The sequence below is a fragment of the Symphalangus syndactylus genome, chromosome 19, assembly GCF_028878055.3.
Source record: "Symphalangus syndactylus isolate Jambi chromosome 19, NHGRI_mSymSyn1-v2.1_pri, whole genome shotgun sequence".
Lineage (NCBI taxonomy): Eukaryota > Metazoa > Chordata > Mammalia > Primates > Hylobatidae > Symphalangus > Symphalangus syndactylus.
This window is the reverse complement of record NC_072434.2, coordinates 21,795,681-21,813,819: the sequence shown is the minus strand read 5'-3', so window position 1 is coordinate 21,813,819 and position 18,139 is coordinate 21,795,681. Positions and strand designations below refer to the sequence as shown.

At 52.1% G+C, this 18,139-nt stretch overlaps 1 protein-coding gene across 1 annotated transcript in view; it reads left to right on the top strand.

The window, feature by feature from the left end:
* IGFN1 (immunoglobulin like and fibronectin type III domain containing 1) overlaps window positions 1–15,440 on the top strand; it is a 38,441-nt gene extending 23,001 nt beyond the window's left edge. The window contains exons 14-25 of the mRNA XM_055234452.2: window positions 399–523; window positions 1,236–1,377; window positions 1,751–2,050; window positions 2,667–2,966; window positions 3,500–3,673; window positions 4,717–4,845; window positions 7,950–8,252; window positions 9,253–9,341; window positions 11,177–11,372; window positions 12,316–12,615; window positions 13,373–13,699; window positions 14,879–15,440. Coding sequence (XP_055090427.1) covers window positions 399–523; window positions 1,236–1,377; window positions 1,751–2,050; window positions 2,667–2,966; window positions 3,500–3,673; window positions 4,717–4,845; window positions 7,950–8,252; window positions 9,253–9,341; window positions 11,177–11,372; window positions 12,316–12,615; window positions 13,373–13,699; window positions 14,879–14,892 — 2,399 coding nt within the window. The 3' untranslated portion in view covers window positions 14,893–15,440. The remainder of the gene's footprint in view (window positions 1–398; window positions 524–1,235; window positions 1,378–1,750; window positions 2,051–2,666; window positions 2,967–3,499; window positions 3,674–4,716; window positions 4,846–7,949; window positions 8,253–9,252; window positions 9,342–11,176; window positions 11,373–12,315; window positions 12,616–13,372; window positions 13,700–14,878) is intronic.
* The last annotated feature ends 2,699 nt before the right edge of the window (window positions 15,441–18,139 follow it).

Here is an 18,139-nt window from a genome sequence, read left to right as displayed (position 1 = left end):
GAGCAACCTCTTCCTCTTTACGCAGATGGGGTCCAGCCTGTGAGAGGCTCAGAGGTCTCCTAGGTATCTGCTCTTGAAACCTTATGTCCACAGCACCAGAGTTGTTGACCCAATTCTCTGTGGGTTACCAGACTTCTCACCTATGGCAGGGGGGCCCTTCATATACCTTACACCCCAGGTCTCCTGGACCAGCCTAGGTCCTACTGAGAAAAGCAGCAATGCATGGGCTCCTGTCTGGGAAGACCAGGGCATTGGAGGCAAGGCAGCATAGGTGCTGGGAACCAGCCCTGCTGACACCAGCTGAGCCCAGTTGGCAGGACCATGGTGGCCTTACAGGGCACAGCGCAGGCCATGGCCTGGGGGGCTCAGTCCTGGGGACTCCCTCTGTGTCTCTCCAGGCCCCATGGGCCACTTCTCCCAGGGCCTGGCTGACATTGAGGTGCATCAGGGGGAGGCTGCCACACTCTCCTGTACCCTCACCAGTGACCTGGGACCTGGCACCTGGTTTAAGGATGGCATCAAGGTACTGCCTCCCCTCACACCTTCTCTTTACCAGCGGGAGGGACAGAGGTAAAGCAGAGAGGAGGAAGAGGGTAGAGGCTTTGAAAGAAAGACTTTTCATTCTTCATTTTGCTAATGTATCTACCTTGGGAGAAGTTTAAATCGCCAATAACTTGGTGTGTTTAAAATAAAATTGGATTTTTAAATGACGTGTATCCTACACCCCTCAGCATACCCCTTGTTCTTCCACCATCCAAAACACCGCTTCTATACCCATACCTGCTGAATCTTACCCATCCTTCAAGGCCTTGTAGAAATGCCATCTTCTCATCCCAACCAGAAGGGGCCCTCATCTCCCTGCACAACCCCCCATCCTCCATTAAAGCTGTCACCCCAAGAGAGACATCACAGTGACTCAGGACATGGGGCTTAGTGTCAGCTAGGTCTGGCTTCAGATCCCAGCTCTGCTACTACCAGTTATGGGACTTCAAGCAAGCTGGCAAACAGTCTGGCTTCCTCATCTATAAAGTGGGACAAATAATAGTACTTACTTCATAAGGTTGTTACGACAATTAAATAAGGTGCTAAGCACAGAGAGCATTGGCACGCAATAAGCATTCCATTCACACAGCTGTTATCAGGATCCCAGCATCAGTAAAGGGCTCTGGTTAGCTAGCCTGGATGAGCTGGGATGGGAGTGGGGTGACCTTCTCCTGCTGTGGCCCTGTCTCCAGCTCACCGCCCAGGATGGAGTCATCTTTAAGCAAGATGGTCTCAGGCACAGCCTCTTCATCACGCACGTGCAGGGGACCCAAGCCGGGAGGTACACCTTTGTAGCCGGTGACCAGCAGAGCGAGGCCACCCTGACTGTCCAGGGTAAGGCCCAGCCCTGCCCTGCCCTGTCCCACAGTCTCTTTGTACCAGCTGATATGCCTTGCTTTAAAACACCTGAATTTGTGGCTAGTCTGCAGCCAGTATCTAATCTCATCCCCAGAGAAGATGATTTAAAAAGCTGACTCATACCCTGTCTATTCCAGCATCTTAGCTCTTTCCCTGTCAGGAAGTTCTTGGTGAAGTCTAAACCTGGTCTCTCCTGCTGCAGATGAAGCCCTTCCGCTTGTTTGTCCTCATGTGGTGGGGCAGGGGATTCCTTACTCTTCCCCCAAACTTCCTTCTCTGGGTCCTCCTTTCTATATTCCCCAGGTGCCCAGTGCCCTGGTCTTCCTCGACTGTCTTGTTTTATTTCTAGATTCCCCTACCATTGCTCCAGATGTGACAGAGAAACTGAGAGAGCCACTGGTGGTCAAGGCTGGGAAGCCGGTGACAGTGAAGATCCCCTTCCAGAGCCACCTCCCCATTCAGGCTGCCTGGAGGAAGGACGGGGCTGAGGTGGTGGGCAGTGGTGACAGGGAGGCCCAGGTGGACCTGGGGGATGGCTACACGCGGCTGTGCCTCCCCAGTGCAGGCAGGAAGGACTGTGGCCAGTACAGCGTGACGCTGACGAGCGAGGGAGGCTCTGTGCAGGCCAAGCTCACTCTGCAAGTCATAGGTACCAGCCCTGTCTTCCCCCAACCAAGGCCTGAGAATCCCTGGGGTTCTGGGCCCTCCCTGCCATCAAGGGCAGGCCTGGGGTATGATCTCTGCTGGCTCTGATCCTCATTTGTATGCGGTTTAAGATCTAGACCTACCCCTGACTCTGCTCAGACTGCTTAGGAAGAAGTAGTTGAGATCAACACAGTGCTGGGCTCCTGCTGGGGGGGAGGAGCCGGTTATGCTTCTCTGACCCCAATACACTGGGTCCTCAGGAAGTTGCTGGGTAGGATGGTGGTCCCCAGCCCTGAGTGGCGCCAGCAAGGTAGGACTGCTCTGGGCCGAGCAGGTGCCCATACCAGCCATCGGACGGTGGGGCTGGGAGGGGCTGGCTCATTCCATGGCACATCCCTGGGTGCATGTATGTGTTGGGGGTGGAGACATCTCAAGAATGTGTGGCCCTCTGGGTAATGCCCAAGGCTCTCTGGACAGTCTGCCCCATTGCAGGCTTATCTGCTGATGAGTGGATGGGGGTGGGGGGGGAGTCGGGGTGGGGGGGAGTCGGGGGTGTCGGTACTGCTCCCCTCCAGCTCCTCTGACCCCTCCTCTTCCCGCTCCTCTCTGTGGGTCCCCAGACAAGCCTGATCCCCCACAAGGCCCCATGGAGGTTCAGGATTGCCATAGGGCTGGAGTCCGCCTCCGCTGGCGGCCCCCAAGGGATGATGGGGGCCGGACTGTAGAGCGCTACGTGGTGGAGAGACGGCAGGCTGGCAGAAGCACTTGGCTGAAGGTGGGCGAGGCCCCCGCTGACAGCACCACCTTCACGGATGCCCATGTGGAGCCAGGCAGGAAGTATGCCTTCCGAGTGCGGGCTGTGACCTCAGAGGGGGCTGGCGAGGCCCTGGAGTCTGAGGAGACATTGGTGGCTCCTGAGGGTGAGAGAAAAGGCTGGGGCTGGGGGTGGGGGACACTCCTGGGCTCCCCACTGTGCTGAGGAGGGCAGGCTGTCCCAGAGGCTGAGTGACACCAGCCTGTGCTCGGGGCTTTGGAGGCCCTTCTGTAGCACTCTGGAGACTCCTTCCCTCAGCTGCATTTGGGATCTGGCACCCAGATTAGGAAGTGTTTTACAGAGTCTCCGGGAATGGGTGTATGGGCCAGCAAAGCCCACTGTCGTGGGCCCCAGGGAGAGAGGAGCATCTTCTTCCAACATCTTGTCAGAGGACTGGAGGCTGAGGGGCCTCAGGGCTGGTTCTAGGCTCCGAGGCTACAGTGCCTTCTCTGTCCTTTCATTCCTTCCCTTGAATAGCCAGAACACTGACCTAGGGCGGGCTGGCTCAGCCCCGACACTCACCAGGACAGGGCGGAGTGTGTCCTGTCCCAGATGCCTGTGCCCCCTACCCCCAGGGGCTCCCCATGAGCTGGCACCTTTCCCAGGCCTCTGGCTGACTGGAATCTTTCTTGCCCCCAGCTCTCCCCAAGGCCCCTTCTGCGCCAGCCATTTTGTCGGCCTCCAGCCAGGGCATCACACTGACATGGACAGCACCTCGGGGCCCTGGCAGCGCCCACATCCTGGGCTACCTGATCGAGAGGCGTAAGAAGGGGAGCAACACGTGGACAGCAGTGAACGACCAGCCGGTGCCTGGTGAGCATTGTCCTGGCTTCCAGAGCTTCCTTAGACCCCTCCTGGCACCAGGATCCCAGGGACTTTTCAGTTCAGATTGGTTTAATACAGTCATTCTCATCTAGGGTGGTTTGGCAATGTCTGGAGATATTTTTCATGGTCACAATGGGGTGGAGGGTAAATGTTACTGGCATCTAGTGCAAAGAGGTCAGGGATGCTGTTAAACATCCTACAGTACACAGGACAGAACCCACCTCGTCCTCTCAAAAATCCCGAAGAAGAATCTGGCAAAAAAATTTCAATTGTGCTGAGGTGAAGAAGCCCTGATTCAGAAATCCCAGCTGAGAGCCAGAGATGAAGCCGTTAGCCTTGGCCCCTCTACTTCCGGCCTTGACCTTGGACAGTTCACTTCCTCTCTAGATCTGAATTTCCACACCCATAAAGGGGAGAGAAGGATTCCCTGCCCCACTAAGTAGTTTCCGAAGAAACAAACTCCATTCTGAGATCAGAAAGAACTTGGAAAAGCCAAAGGGCTGGGCAGATGCTGAAGGGTCTTGTGATAACACTTAGCATTTCTTTGCTCTGCATGCATGCTGCGGAAGTCCAGGTTTGAGGAGGAAAGAACAGGCTTGGAAGAGCTTGCCAGGAGACCTGGATTCAGGTCATGGTTCTGCTACTTAGAAGCTGAGGCCTGTCAGGGCTTCAGTTTCCTTATCTCTAGAAAGAGAGAGATGAACATTCTTCCAATTTCACTATTTAGTGATTCTGCTTTATTTAAATATGACAGCAACTCTGTAAGGCAGAGACAACCAGAGAGATTAAGGTACTTGCCCAAGAACATCCAGCAAGTTAGTGGTGGAACCAGACAGGGATCCGAGGCTCCTGACGTCCTGAGCAGTGCTCTTTCCACCTTGGAGGGAACTGAGTCACAGCGGGTGGAGGGATGTAGGGAGGAATGTGTTAGGACCCCAGGCTTGGTGTCCTTCAGAACTTGGAGGCACCCAAGCTATCTCCCCATGTCCAGCCCCATCAGGGTGGGACTCACATGGGCGGGCTGTTCACAGAGAGGAAGTGGACGGTGGCGGACGTGCGGCAGGGCTGTCAGTATGAGTTCCGGGTCACAGCTGTGGCTCCCTCAGGCCCCGGAGAGCCTGGACCCCCATCGGATGCCGTCTTTGCTCGGGACTCCATGAGTAAGTAGGGCACCAACCCAGGATGGGGGTGGAGGTGAGCACGGGATAGCCCTGAAGCTGGGTGGGACTTGATGGGAGGTCAAAGGTCACAGGTTGGGGCAGTCCTGAAGGAGATGGTCAGGAGGGCTAGGATATAAAAATCAAAAGGCCTCTTGGGTGAGCTACATCTTAGGGGCCCTACATGAGATCAAATAGGCCCAGAAGCCAGGCAGTGGGATTAGAAGATTCCTTCCCTGCCAAGTGTAATGGTTCCTACTTGTAATCCTAGCATTTGGGGAGGCAGAGGCAGGAGGATTGCTTGAGCTGGGAGTTTGAGGCTGCAGTGAACTATGATTGCACCACTGCACTCCAGCCTGCATGACAGAGGGAGACCTTGTCTCAAAAAAAAAAAAAAAAAAAGAAAGAAAAGAAAGAAGAAGAAGAAAAAAGGAGAGTCCTTTTCAAGATCACTTCACTCACTCTTTGGCCTCTAGGCAGGCCAGCCCCCAAGCTGGCCACCTGCCTCAGTCTCATAAACATCCACTCACTCTAGTGTGCCCATCAGGCAGGGCAGAGGGCAGGTAACAGAGGAAGCTCAGCATCAATTCTCTATCCAATGAATATTTGCCCATCACCTACTAAATGGCCATCATTGTGCCAGGAAGTAGGTGAATCAATCCTGATCTCTGCCCTTGAGAAACTTACAGTCTGAGATAGCATTTCCAATCTGAGACCTGTGGTCTCGGGAACATGGAGTGTATTGAGAGATGCCAACAGACATTCTGAGAATAACAGGAACAGCAAAAAATGTCTGTGATCAAAGATGTGTATGATGTGAGCTTATGATGTTTCCAAGTCCTGCAGGGGAAAAAAACCTGTCTAACCTTGATGCGAATCTAGCTTTTTCACAAAATGCCTATTAAAAGCATCACTCCAAGGCGTACAGCTTAGAAAATGCTGCTCTGTATTTCTCATCCCCTAATCAGTTGCCTACGCCAAGTCCTCTGGGGAGCAGCACATTTCTGGCACTTGACGGATGGGCCAGGTGGTCAACACCTGGAGATCATCTCTGTGGCCCACAGGACCCAGCCCACTGCAGGTGTTCAGGCTGTTTGAATGAACCCAACAAGACCGGAACATTCTGTACTTTTCATTGTTCAAGTGGTATCTGAGTTTTAGTCCTAGGAAGGGCAAAACGTGGAATAGAGGGATGGGGGAGGAAAGCCGGCCCATGCAACTTACTCCTTGCAAATGGACCAAGCCTGTCCTATCTTTTCTCTTTCTTTTCTTTTCTTCTGTGTTCTTTTCTTTTCTTCTCTGTTCTTTTCTTTTCTGTCTCTCTCTCTTTCCTTCTTTCTTTCTTTCTTTCTTTCTTTCTTTCTTTCTTTCTTTCTTTCTATCTCTCTCTCTCCCCCCTTCCTCCCTCCCTCTCTTCTTTCTTTCTCTTTCCTTTCTTTTTCTTTTCTTTTCTTTCTGTCTCTTTTTCTCTCTTTCTTTCTCTCTCTCTCCCCCTTCCTCCCTCCCTCTCTTCTTTCTTTCTCTTTCCATTCTTTTCTTTTTTTTCTTTTCTCTCTCTCTCTCTCTTTCTGACAGGGTCTCACTCTTACCCAGGCTGGAGTGCAGTGATGCAATCTCGGCTCACTGCAGCCTTGAACTCCTGGCCTCAAGCAATCCTCCTGCCTCAGCCTCCTAAGCAGCTGGAACTATGAGCATGTGCCACCATGCCCTGCTAATTTATCTTTTTGTAGAGACAGGGTCTCACTGTATTGCCCAGGCTGGTCTTGAACTCCTGCTTTCAAGCTATCCTCCTGCCTCGGCCTCCTAAAGTGCTGGGATTACAGGCATGAGCCACAGGCCCACAGCCTGTTAATCTCTCTTATCAGTGGTGGGAAGTAGAGACAATAGATAGGATAAGCAGTGTCTAACAGTAGCCACAGCAATCACTACATTTTCTGGATTCTTGTTGCTAAGCAAGGCCCATGGCCCAGCAACATCATCTTATTAGAACTTGTGAGAAATGCTGAATCTCAGGCCTCACCCCAGACCTACTGAGTCAGGGTCTATATTTTTTACCAAAATCCCCAGGTAACTTCTATACTAATTAAAGTTTGAGAAGTACTGCCCTAGCCCAGTGGTTTTCAAACTTCATTGCATATTTAGAAACACCTGGAAAACTCTTAAAAATGTTGATGCCTAGACTGCACCACAGACTAATTAAATCAGAATCTCTGGGGTGGCATCTAGGTGCCAGCATTTTTAAGCTCACCAGGTGATTCCAACGTGCAGCCAGGCTTGAGGGCCAGAGCCCTTTCACACTCACTGTGCTTTTTGCTTGTTCTAAAACCTCTGTGGGTAGGTGGGGCTATTATTTTTTTTTTTTGAAAAGAAGTCTCGCTCTTTCACCCAGGCTGGAGTGCAGTGGCGCGATCTCTGCTCACTGCAGGCTCCGCCCCCTGGGGTTCACGCCATTCTCCTGCCTCAGCCTCCCGCGTAGCTGGGACTACAGGCGCCCGCCACCTCGCCTAGCTAATTTTTTGTATTTTTAGTAGAGACGGGGTTTCACCGTATTAGCCAGGATGGTCTTGATCTCCTGACCTCGTGATCCGCCCGCCTCGGCCTCCCAAAGTGCTGGGATTACAGGCGTGAGCCACCGCGCCCGGCTATTATTATTGTTCTCATGTAACAAGTGGAGAACAAGAAGCCTGCACTGAGTGCCCAAAAGGCAGAGTCTTGACTCTAAGAGCTTAGAGTCCAGAATAAAAACACATAGAAGTCTAGTCTTACGGGATAATGGAACCCAAGAGTTCATCAACTAAAATATCAGTTTTCAGGAATTACAGAAGGATAGTTAGGAGAAGGCGTTTGGCAGGTTGGTGAATGAATGAGGGGAATGAGTTGAGGGAGGCTTCCTGGTGGAGGTGGCCTGGCATCTGTGTGCATAACGGAGACAAAGTGCTGGTTACAGTAAGAATTTGGAACAAGGTAGGTGCTTCAGGAAGAATCTAAAGGCAGAATTGCTAAGTGAAAACAATTCCCAGTCTCCCACAAGGAAGGCTAGTCAATATCCACACTGAGTGGCCTCCCTCAGGAGATGCCATTCCTGACTCTCCCATGCTGCCTGGCAGGACCCCCTGGGCCGGTGAGGAATCTCCAAGTCACAGACACATCGAACACCAGCATCACTCTGAGCTGGGCTGGGCCAGACACCCAGGACGGGGATGAAGCCCAGGGGTATGTGGTGGAGCTGTGCAGCTCAGACAGTCTCCAGTGGCTCCCATGCCATGCAGGCACCGTGCCAGTCACCACCTACACGGCCAAGGGGCTTCGGCCTGGAGAGGGCTACTTCGTGCGGGTGACAGCAGTTAATGAAGGAGGCCAGAGCCAGCCCACTGCCCTGGACACATTAGTGCAAGCCATGCCTGTTACTGGTGAGTGCTGCCTCCTTCCCTGACCCCTGAGCCCTGCAGGCCCCTCCTGAGAGGGGGCCCCTGAGTAGCCGCCATGCACTTGCTAAGCCAGGATCCCCACCCTCAGTTTCAGGAAGTAACATTTATTGAGCACCTACTAGGTGCTAGGCACTGGGCTAGGCAGTCCCTTCTTAGAAATGTTTTCTCATTACAACTCATAACTATACTACAATATTAATGTTTTATTCCGAAGTTACAGAGAAGGAAACTGAGGTTCAAAGTACTTTGCCCAAGTTGTCACTAATGGTATGTGGATTTAAACCTGGAGCCAGGATTTAAACCTGGAGACTCCAAAGTTGATGTTCTGTAGGAGAGAGAGTGGCTGCTTCCCGGGCATGGCCTTCGAAGGCCTAAGTGCAGCTCAGCTCCCATGGTTCACGTTCAGAATGGGACATGCCCAGCTCCCCGTTATTATTGAAAAGAGGTTTGTCTTTCCCTTTGGGCTTTAACCACCACAAGCACCTGATCTGCCTTTGACCCAAGCCGACACCGGGCCACCCCAGCTGACCCTAGTCATCACTGTGGCAGTAGGGAGACACAAACACAGCACATGGAGTCCAGAGTCCCAGAATCTTGTCCTGGCTCTCTCCCGAGCAAGGTGTGACCTCAGGCAAGTCACTTCCTGTCTTAGATTGGTGTTTATCTCATCTGCAAAACATACGCGCTCTGCCACATATCAGTATCTTCCTCTGTTCCAGCCTAGTCCACCCCTCTCCCTGCAGGATCCCTTCCTCAGCTCCTGTCTCTCCCCTGCTAGCATCTCCCCACCAGCCTCTGGGGTCCCCCCTGAAGATTCTGCTCCCAGCTGCACTCCAGTCTTTTAGAGGCCCCAGTGTGTTGGGATCTCAGCATCAATCCAACTGGCCCAGTCTTCCCCTCCAGCCCTGCCTTGCTGGGGACCTAGGGCTGGGGTCCAACTGCAAGGGAAGAGGGAGGTAACCAGTCCTCTTGTGTGTTTCAGTCTGTCCCAAGTTCCTCGTGGACTCCAGCACCAAGGACTTGCTGATGGTCAAGGTCGGGGACACTGTTCGTGTGCCCGTCTCCTTTGAAGTGAGTGTACCTACAGGGATGTGGGGAGGAAAGCCCAGAGAGGCCAAGGGGGCCAGACTCAGCCCTGTGGCTCTCTTTTCTTCCCTGTTCCTTTTTGGCCCCTAGTCAGTGCCCTGGGCTTGTGGAAATCAGGCGAGAGACATGAGGAAGGAAGGATTCAGTTACTCCTTGAAGGTACCTCCCTCACTTGGCCGCTGGGTGGCCATCCTGCTCCAGGCCTGCAAATCCCTCTAGTGGTAGCTTCTGCTACTGCACCTCCAAACTAAGGCTCTTAGGTTCTCCACCTCTCCTAGTCTTGGGAATTCAGGGAGCCGGCCGTGCGGATGATCCCCTTTGACTTCACAATGTATTCTTGTGCAAGCACATGACCTACATTTGACTCAGGGTGATCCTTAACCAACACCAACACCACCTGACTTTACAACAGTAGGATGGTGGCTAAAAGTACAAACTGCCTGGGTTCAAATTTTGATGTCATCACTCACAGCCGTTTGACTTTGGACAAATATTATTTCTTTATTTATTTATTTTGAGATGGAGTCTCACTCTGTCGCCCAGGCTGGAGTGCAGCGGCGCGATCTCGGCTTACTGCAACCTCCACCTCCCGGGTTCAAGCGATTCTCCTGCTTTAGTCTCCCAAGTAGCTGGGATTACAGGCGCCCGCCATCACGCCCGGCTAATTTTTGTATTTTTAGTAGAGATGGGGTTTCGCCATGTTGGCCAGGCTGGTCTCGAACTCCTGACCTCAAGTGATCTGCCCACCTCGGCCTCCCAAAGTGCTGGGATTAGAAGTGTGAGCCACTGTGCCCAGCCAGGACAAATATCTTAATGTCTCTGTGTTTCACCTTCCTCATCTGTCAAAAGGAGATAATAATAGTAACCTATCTCAAAGGTCTGAGGGTTCAAGGAATTAATATATTGAAAGTGTGTATGTAGGGCCTGGCATATGGCAGCACCCAATATGTTTTAATATTATTATTGTTTAAAATCATCATCATCTGTGTAGGAAGCTCATAGCACACGGAGCCAGATTCAAAACAGTCTATCTTACTCTAAATGACTTGTTCTTAACCACAATAATGACAATGATAATGATGACAAAAATATTTAACGCACATTGAGTAGTTACCATGTCCTAGGCCTTGTTCTCTCTGCTTTCCGTGTATGTATTATTAATGCCTTAAATTCTCAGAACAATCTTGTGAGGTCAGTTAGTGACTATCAGCATCTTCATTTGACTCTGGTGCCCACCGTGCCCTGTACTGATGGCCCCGTAGGGAGCTGGCGGCAAGGTCACCAAGCAGCTGGGCTGGCCTTCCCACCCTGCTCAGGGTCACCACAGTTCAAGGCCAGGACACTTCCTCCTAGACTATTGCCAAATTATCTCCTATGTGGTCTTGGCTGCCAGGGTGGTTAACACTCCCCTCCCCACACATCCCTTCTCATTCCCATCCCACCCCCTGCCATGTGAATCCAGAACTCGTTATGCTTTCCTGCTCAGAATCTGACAACAGCGGCTCCTGGCTTACAGGATAACGTCCAGATGTCTGTAGAGGTGTCACGTGGAGGGCACTTTGCATTTTTGCCGAACCTCTTCGTCCAACTTCCTTTCCTGTTCTACCGCCCCCCACCATACCCGCCTGCCAACCTCACACTTTATCACCACCCCTCTTTCCCATCTGTGTTTTCTTGTCGACGTTCTGTGTTTTCTTGTTGACTTTCTCCTTGCAGAAGACTCTTCTCACCGCTTCTACCTTTGGCTTAGCTTAAATGCCATCACCTCCATGAAACTGCCAGCTGCCCCTTCTCAACTTTTCCTTCCTCTCCTTTCTCAGGCCATGCCCATGCCTGAGGTGACCTGGCTGAAGGATGGCTTGCCCTTGCCCAAAAGAAGTGTGACCATTACTAAGGATGGCCTCACCCAGCTTCTGATCCCTGTGGCTGGACTCTCAGACAGTGGTCTCTACACTGTGGTGCTGAGGACCCTGCAGGGGAAGGAGGTTGCCCACAGCTTCCGTATCAGGGTGGCAGGTAAGGCAGGCCTGGCTCTGGGCTCTGGATGCTGGCTTGGCCACTCACCAAGGCAAAGAGGTGTCCACTGGTCTGATCATAGGTCTCAGCCACTGTACCAGGGCTAAGTATGCAAGGTGACCATTCTCCACCTTTCCTCCCTGCTTGATGATAGAAAGTAGAAAGGACCCTGGAAGATCCCCTGGGGACTTCCATTGTCCTTCTGCCTCAGGAGCCTAGAGACAGTCATGTCATATCTCCTCTCCAACCTCAGTTATCCTTCCCTTTGAGTCAGTGAGCTGAGGCAGTCACCACTGTTACATCACTCCAAAGACCCAGGGGACAAAATTGTCTGTAGCCATTGCATGGGATAAAGGCTTTCCTCCCCAGCTGTGGCTCCACGCAGCCCCTGCCCTGGAGGAGCTTCTGGATATCCAGAAATGATCAAATAGACTAACAGTGGGGGCTCTGTAATGCAGCCTCATGAGAGCCTTGCCTCTGTCCAAAAATGCATGCCTTGTCCTGTGTCATTTTACTTAAAAACTGAAGTGAATTTGGTGAAACCCCGTCTCTACAAAAAACACAAAAAATTAGCCAGGCGTGGAGGCGGCCACCTGTAGTCCCAGCTACTTGGGAGGCTGAGGCAGGAGAATGCGTGAACCCAGGAGTTGGAGCTTGCAGTGAGCTGAGATCATGCCACTGCACTCCAGCCTGGGCAACAGAGCCAGACTCCGTCTCAAAAACAAACAAACAAACTGAAGTGAGTTAAAATTACTCTTTTGGGGAGATTTTCTACCCTCTAGAGATAACTGCGGACCTCTGGCCAAGCTTACTGTGGCTCCAGCTACTTGTGTGGCAAGACTGCATTCCCCAGGACCCTCAGAAGTCCTGGGACCCGGAGGGGGCTGGCAGCAGCCCTGCTGGGTCCCCTCCACATGACCTCCCTCTGCCGTCTCTCTTGAAGCATGTCCGCAGGCGCCTGGGCCCATCCACCTGCAGGAGAACGTGCCTGGGACGGTGACCGCCGAGTGGGAACCCTCTCCTGACGAGGCCCAGGATGTCCCGCTGCACTACGCGGTGTTCACACGCTCCTCAGCGCACGGCCCCTGGCGCGAGGCAGCCGACCGCATCCACACCAACCACTTCACCCTCCTGGGCATCCTCCCTGGCCACGAGTACCACTTCAGGGTGGTGGCCAAGAATGAGCTGGGGGCCAGCAAACCCTCGGACACCAGCCAGCCCTGGTGCATCCCCCGGCAGCGCAGTAAGCAGCCCCTGAGAGGGAGGAGCAGGCAGGGTGGGGGTTGCTCTCTGCAAGGCAGCGGGATGCACCCAGGCGTGGCAGGCACACAGGATAGGGACTGTGGCAGAGATGGCCTGGAGCATGCCAAATAACAGCCAGCAGCCCCGAGCTGCTGCTCTTCTTCCCGCTCCTGCCTCGCACCCACCTGTACTGGCATCCTCTGCACCCCTGACCTCCGTGGGGAGAATGAGATTGGTGTGGGTGTTTTGGTGTCTGAGGTGCCTTTGGGAGGATTTTCAAAAGCAGCCACAGACAATAAGGCAAATAGAGGTTAATGTTTCTCTGAAAACAAAGTGTATTTTACAGCAAAGTAGATGTGGACCTTAAGATCAGTCACTAGAAAAGCAGGCTATAAAATCAAATGAAAGTTTCATTTTCATAAAATACAAAAATGTCAGGAAAACTCTACACCAGCATGCCAGTTATAGTCATCTATAGGTAGTGGGATTATGACTGGTTTTTATTCTTTCTCCTTTGATTCTCTGTGTATTCTAATTGTCCACAGTGAATGTGTGTTAGCTACAAAAAAATTCATAAAGAATTTTAGGAAAAGGATAGAATGAGGCAAGCCTTGGGGTCCAATTTGCAGGCAAGATGTGGCAGGAAATCCCAGATAAGGCCTACGTGGTAGCATCATGAGCTCTTTACCCAGACTTGGGTCTCAGCCAGGCCTTCCTCACTTTCTCACCCTCCTGTCTCACCCTGGCTTTCACCACAGACAGGTTCACAGTGAAGTCTCCGAGCTACAGGGAGCCCGACCTGAGCCAGAAGCCCCGGTTCCTGGTGGGCCTGCGGTCCCACCTGCTGCCCCAGGGCTGCGAGTGCTGCATGAGCTGCGCCGTGCAGGGCTCGCCCCGGCCCCACGTCACCTGGTTCAAGAACGACCAGAGCCTGGAAGGAAACCCTGCGGTGTACAGCACCGACCTGCTGGGCGTGTGCTCCCTCACCATCCCCAGCGTATCCCCGAAGGACAGCGGGGAGTACAAGGCTGTGGCTGAGAACACGCTGGGCCAGGCAGTCAGCACTGCCACCCTCATTGTCATAGGTAATGGTGGCTGCCCTGGCAGTGGGGCAGGAAGGAGACCCAGGACAGCAGCCACCTGCCTGCCTTCAGGGAGCCTCCGGGGGGTGCCTAGAGGGATTCAGCCGGGAGTCAGGAGACCAGGACTCTCTGCCTGACTCTATGAACTTTCAGCTATTTAACTTACCAACACTGGCCCACATGTGGTCTTGATTTGCCCACTTTTTAAAAAATGTATTTTTATTTTTAGTTTTATTTTTTTGAGATGGAGTTTTGCTCTTGTTGCCCAGGTTGGAGTGCAATGGCATGATCTCGGCTCACTGCAGCCTCCACCTCCTGGATTCAAGAGATTCTCCTGCCTCAGCCTCCCGAGTAGCTGGGATTGCAGGCATCCGCCACCACACCCAGCTGATTTTTTTGTATTTTTAGTAGAAGCGGGGTTTCACCATGTTGGCCAGGCTGGTCTCAAACTCCTGACCTCAGGTGATCCACCTGCCTCAGCCTCCCAAAGAGCTAGGATTACAGGTGTGAGCCACTGTGCCCGGCAGATTTGCCCACTTTTAAAATGAGATATTTGAACTTGGTGAGCAACTCTTGATGGAGGGGCTGTGTACTGCTCACCTAAGCTTCCCAGTGGGGCCACGCGACACATTGCAGGCTGAGAGATGAACAGGCGTCCGTATTGCTCTTTCTTAAGTATGTCGAGATATGGACGTTTAGTGCCTAGAAAGGCATGCTGATTCTCTCATTGGTAGTCTCCTTTTCAGTAGCTCAGATATATATGTTAATAAAAGTTTTTCCTTCAATAGTACTTAAAACACTTTATATTTTGAATAGCAATAAAAGGCAAGCCTCAATTGACCTTCATGGAAAAATGACCCCTCTGCACTGGAGCAGAGCATCTCTCCTCTCTGTAGCACCTGTGCTTAGGCATTTAGGAAGCCACTCTCAAAGCTCCCCAGCTTGTGTACATATGTAGTCCTGGAACAAAGCTGGCATTAGGGGTGGTTATGGTTCCCCGAGGGGCCAGCAAAGGGCTTTGCCCAAGCTCAGAGAGCACATGGTGGCTCTGGATTTGAACCCACACCCCCTGATGGCAGAGCCTGTAGCCTAAGCCCCATGCTGAGTTTTCTTCACCACTGAACAGGTGCGGGGTGGGGTGGCTGCCCCTCTGGACCAACTGGAATATCCTGTGTCTTGCAGAACCCAGCCCCTAGCTTCACCTCACCCTGGGATGGTCCTGGACCCTTGAAGCTTCACTTCCGACACCTGCACTGGCCCGGGAAGCCAATCCCAAGGATGGAGGCTGTGCCCAGAGCCCCAGGAAAATGGGAGTGAGAAGATGCCTGGCAAGGTTTTGGCCAGGAAGACATGAAGTCCTTGCGGAAGAAAAACAAGGGAGGAGGGCATTCCACCGCCTGGCTCCAAGCTAAGTCGCTCAACGGAATGACAGCGAACCTCCTGGACCCTCACCTTATGGGTTTCTTTCTTCTTCGCTTCAGGAGATCCAGAGGGCACTTGCCTGCAGGATGGGCCGGCTCCTTATTTTCCTGGGCTGAGCCCTTTGGAGGGAGGGTGGGCACAGCTGGGCCTGCTGTGACCACTGGGAGGGAAGAGAAGAGGAGGTCAGAGGACCTGGGTGAGGACTAGGGCATCGAGGGCATGTGTGTGGGTGGGGGCAGCCTCCACTTCCTGGATTCAAGAGATTCCAGGGGTGCAGCATGTGCTTTCTGTATGTTTTCTTCATTAAAACATTAGGCTAATACGGGCAGATCATTGGCAAATTTACTTGGGGTGGGTGTGTTGGAGGAAAGATTTCCAAAGCAGAGCCTTTATTCCAGTCTTCAGTTGGGAGGATGGGTGGGTTCTGGGTGGAGGGAAGGATGGGCTCAGAACTGGACTCTTCTCCTGCAGCCCAGGCCTGCATAGTTGATTGCAATGGCGAGAAAGCCAAGAAAGGTTAGAGGGTAATGGAGATGCTTCTCTTCCTCCTGGCCTGTGTTTCCTGCACTCTTCTGACTGGCAGAAATCCTGTGAGCAGCAGAGCTGGAGGCCTCCCCAGGTGTTACGTGTGTGGGGACCACAGGGCTGGGGTTGCCTAGGGTTGGCCTATGTCTGTCACTCCCCAGGCCCAGAAAGAGACTGAGTTAGGGAGAATCCCACTCCAGGATCTGAGCCCCTGTCAGAAGGGGAAGAAAGAGGCTATTAAGTGCACGAGGGTGTGACTCTCACTCAAGGCTCCAGGAGGCCTCTTCACCTTCACAGTCCCCACTGCCCCATGTCACAGGAGGGATGGCATGCCTCCCTTTCCCAGGTGGGTCACCCCACCACTGCCCCCAGAACTCTTGCACTCCATTATCCTCAAGGCATGGCCCCCAAACTCTCAGCCTCCCAGAAAATATTCCAGAGTTCCCAGGAGCCAAAAGAAAGGAAGGAGGCCCGGGGAAGGCTGAACCCCACTCTCTCCCAGGGCATCAGCTCTGAGGCCCAGCAGGTGACCCGATGAGCTAGAACGCTGTCTGCCCTTCACTCCCTCTGCTCAGATCCTGGCTTCTGCTTCCCTCAGCCTCCCTTTGCCACTAGTTGCAGGTCAGATGCATGAAGGAAGGAGGGTGAATCACAGGAGGAGGGGTTAATGCCAAAAATCTGTTTCTGAAGAGTGAGAATATGTGACCAAGGGAAGGTTCTCTGAACCGGAGAGGGAACTGTTCACCTAAAATAGACCAAGAGTGTCCCCCAGAGGCAGGGGCGCAGACCAGACAACCTTTTATAGCTCATTCCTTCTCCCACCAAAGAAACCTGCATGAGCTGTTTTCCTTGGAATTTCTCTTGTTATCTCTACCTTGCTAACACAGCAGGCCAACACCATGGCCATAGGAAAAGAAGGAAGTTCTTAGAAACTGAGAGGCAGTGGCTGGACACCTCAGCCTGTGTGGGGCAGTTCTCATGAGTTCTTTCCATGCTGCACAGTCCTGGAGTTGAAGGAGGGCAGGGCCTCAGGCCAGTAGTCTGTGGTTTCAGAAATGCAGAGAAGAGGTTGTTTGCACAGAGGTGGTAACCCAGTGCCTGTGGCATGCCTAGCTCTGAGCAGACACTCATATTGAGGATGAGAAGAGAGACCTTTCTGTACCTCTAAGAGTGGGCTACAGGGGACTGACCTATTGAGGCAATATAAGGACAAAAGACTATAACTCATGATGGCTTCATAAGACACCTTCATTTTTTTTTTTTGATGAGCCTGGATCAGGGACTGTGGAGGTGGAGATGAAGATGACACAGATATGAGTCCTATAGCCAAGGGACCCATGGCAGGGACACAAGACTTGAATACCAACAGCCATAATCCAAAGTAGCCTGTGATGCATATTCTAAGAAAGGCACCAATAAAGTCCAGAGGAGTTCAGAGGAGGAGAGATGCTGCAGGCTGAGAACCTCAAGGAGGGCTTCCTAAAGTGGTAACATGCTTGAGGGAAAAGTAGCAACTGGACAGGCAGGAATGGGCAAGGGTCTATCAGGGTGGAGAACACCATGAACAAAGGCAAGGAGGTAGGGAAGCACAAATTGGGTTCGAGGGCTGGCAAGTGGTTCAGATTAGACAATTCAGGGTGACCTGTGTAGCTATCACAGCCCTTTGGTCTAATGCCAAAGGGAAGCATTCTGGGACCAAATTTACAGGTGTATGTGTGCTCTGGGCACCAACCACGATGGAGGCAGAGTTCCTGCTCTCGGAGGCCTGGGACAGTGAAAAGCAGTGGTCTCTTTTGGCAGTGGACAGCAGAGTGCCAATATCCTGGGGCAGGCCAGGTTAGGTGTCCCTGGGAGGGGCTAGCATACTTCTGTAACTGGGGTGGGATATGAAGGCAAAAGGAACGGTCATGGCATTTTCATTCATTTCCACACAAAGACAAAAAAAGTCCCTGCCAGTCAGGTATAGAACCTGAGCGTATCTCAAAATAATAAGAGCTATCTATGACAAACCCACAGCCAATATCATACTGAATGGGCAAAAACTGGAAGCATTCCCTTTGAAAACCAGCACGAGACAAGGATGCCCTCTCTCACCACTCCTAGTCAACATAGTGTTGGAAGTTCTGGCCAGGGCAATCAGGCAAGAGAAAGAAATAAAGGGTATTCAGTTAGGAAAAGAGGAAGTCAAATTGTCCCTGTTTGCAGATGACATGATTGTATATTTAGAAAACCCCATTGTCTCAGCCCAAAATCTCCTTAAGCTTATAAGCAACTTCAGCAAAGTCTCAGGATACAAAATCAATGTGTAAAAATCACAAGCATTTCTATACACCAATAACAGAAAAACAGAGAGCCAAATCATGAGTGAACTCCCATTCACAATTGCTACAAAGAGAATAAAATACCTAGGAATCCAACTTACAAGGGATGTGAAGGACCTCTTCAAGGAGAACTACAAACCACTGCTCAACGAAATAAAAGAGGACACAAATAAGT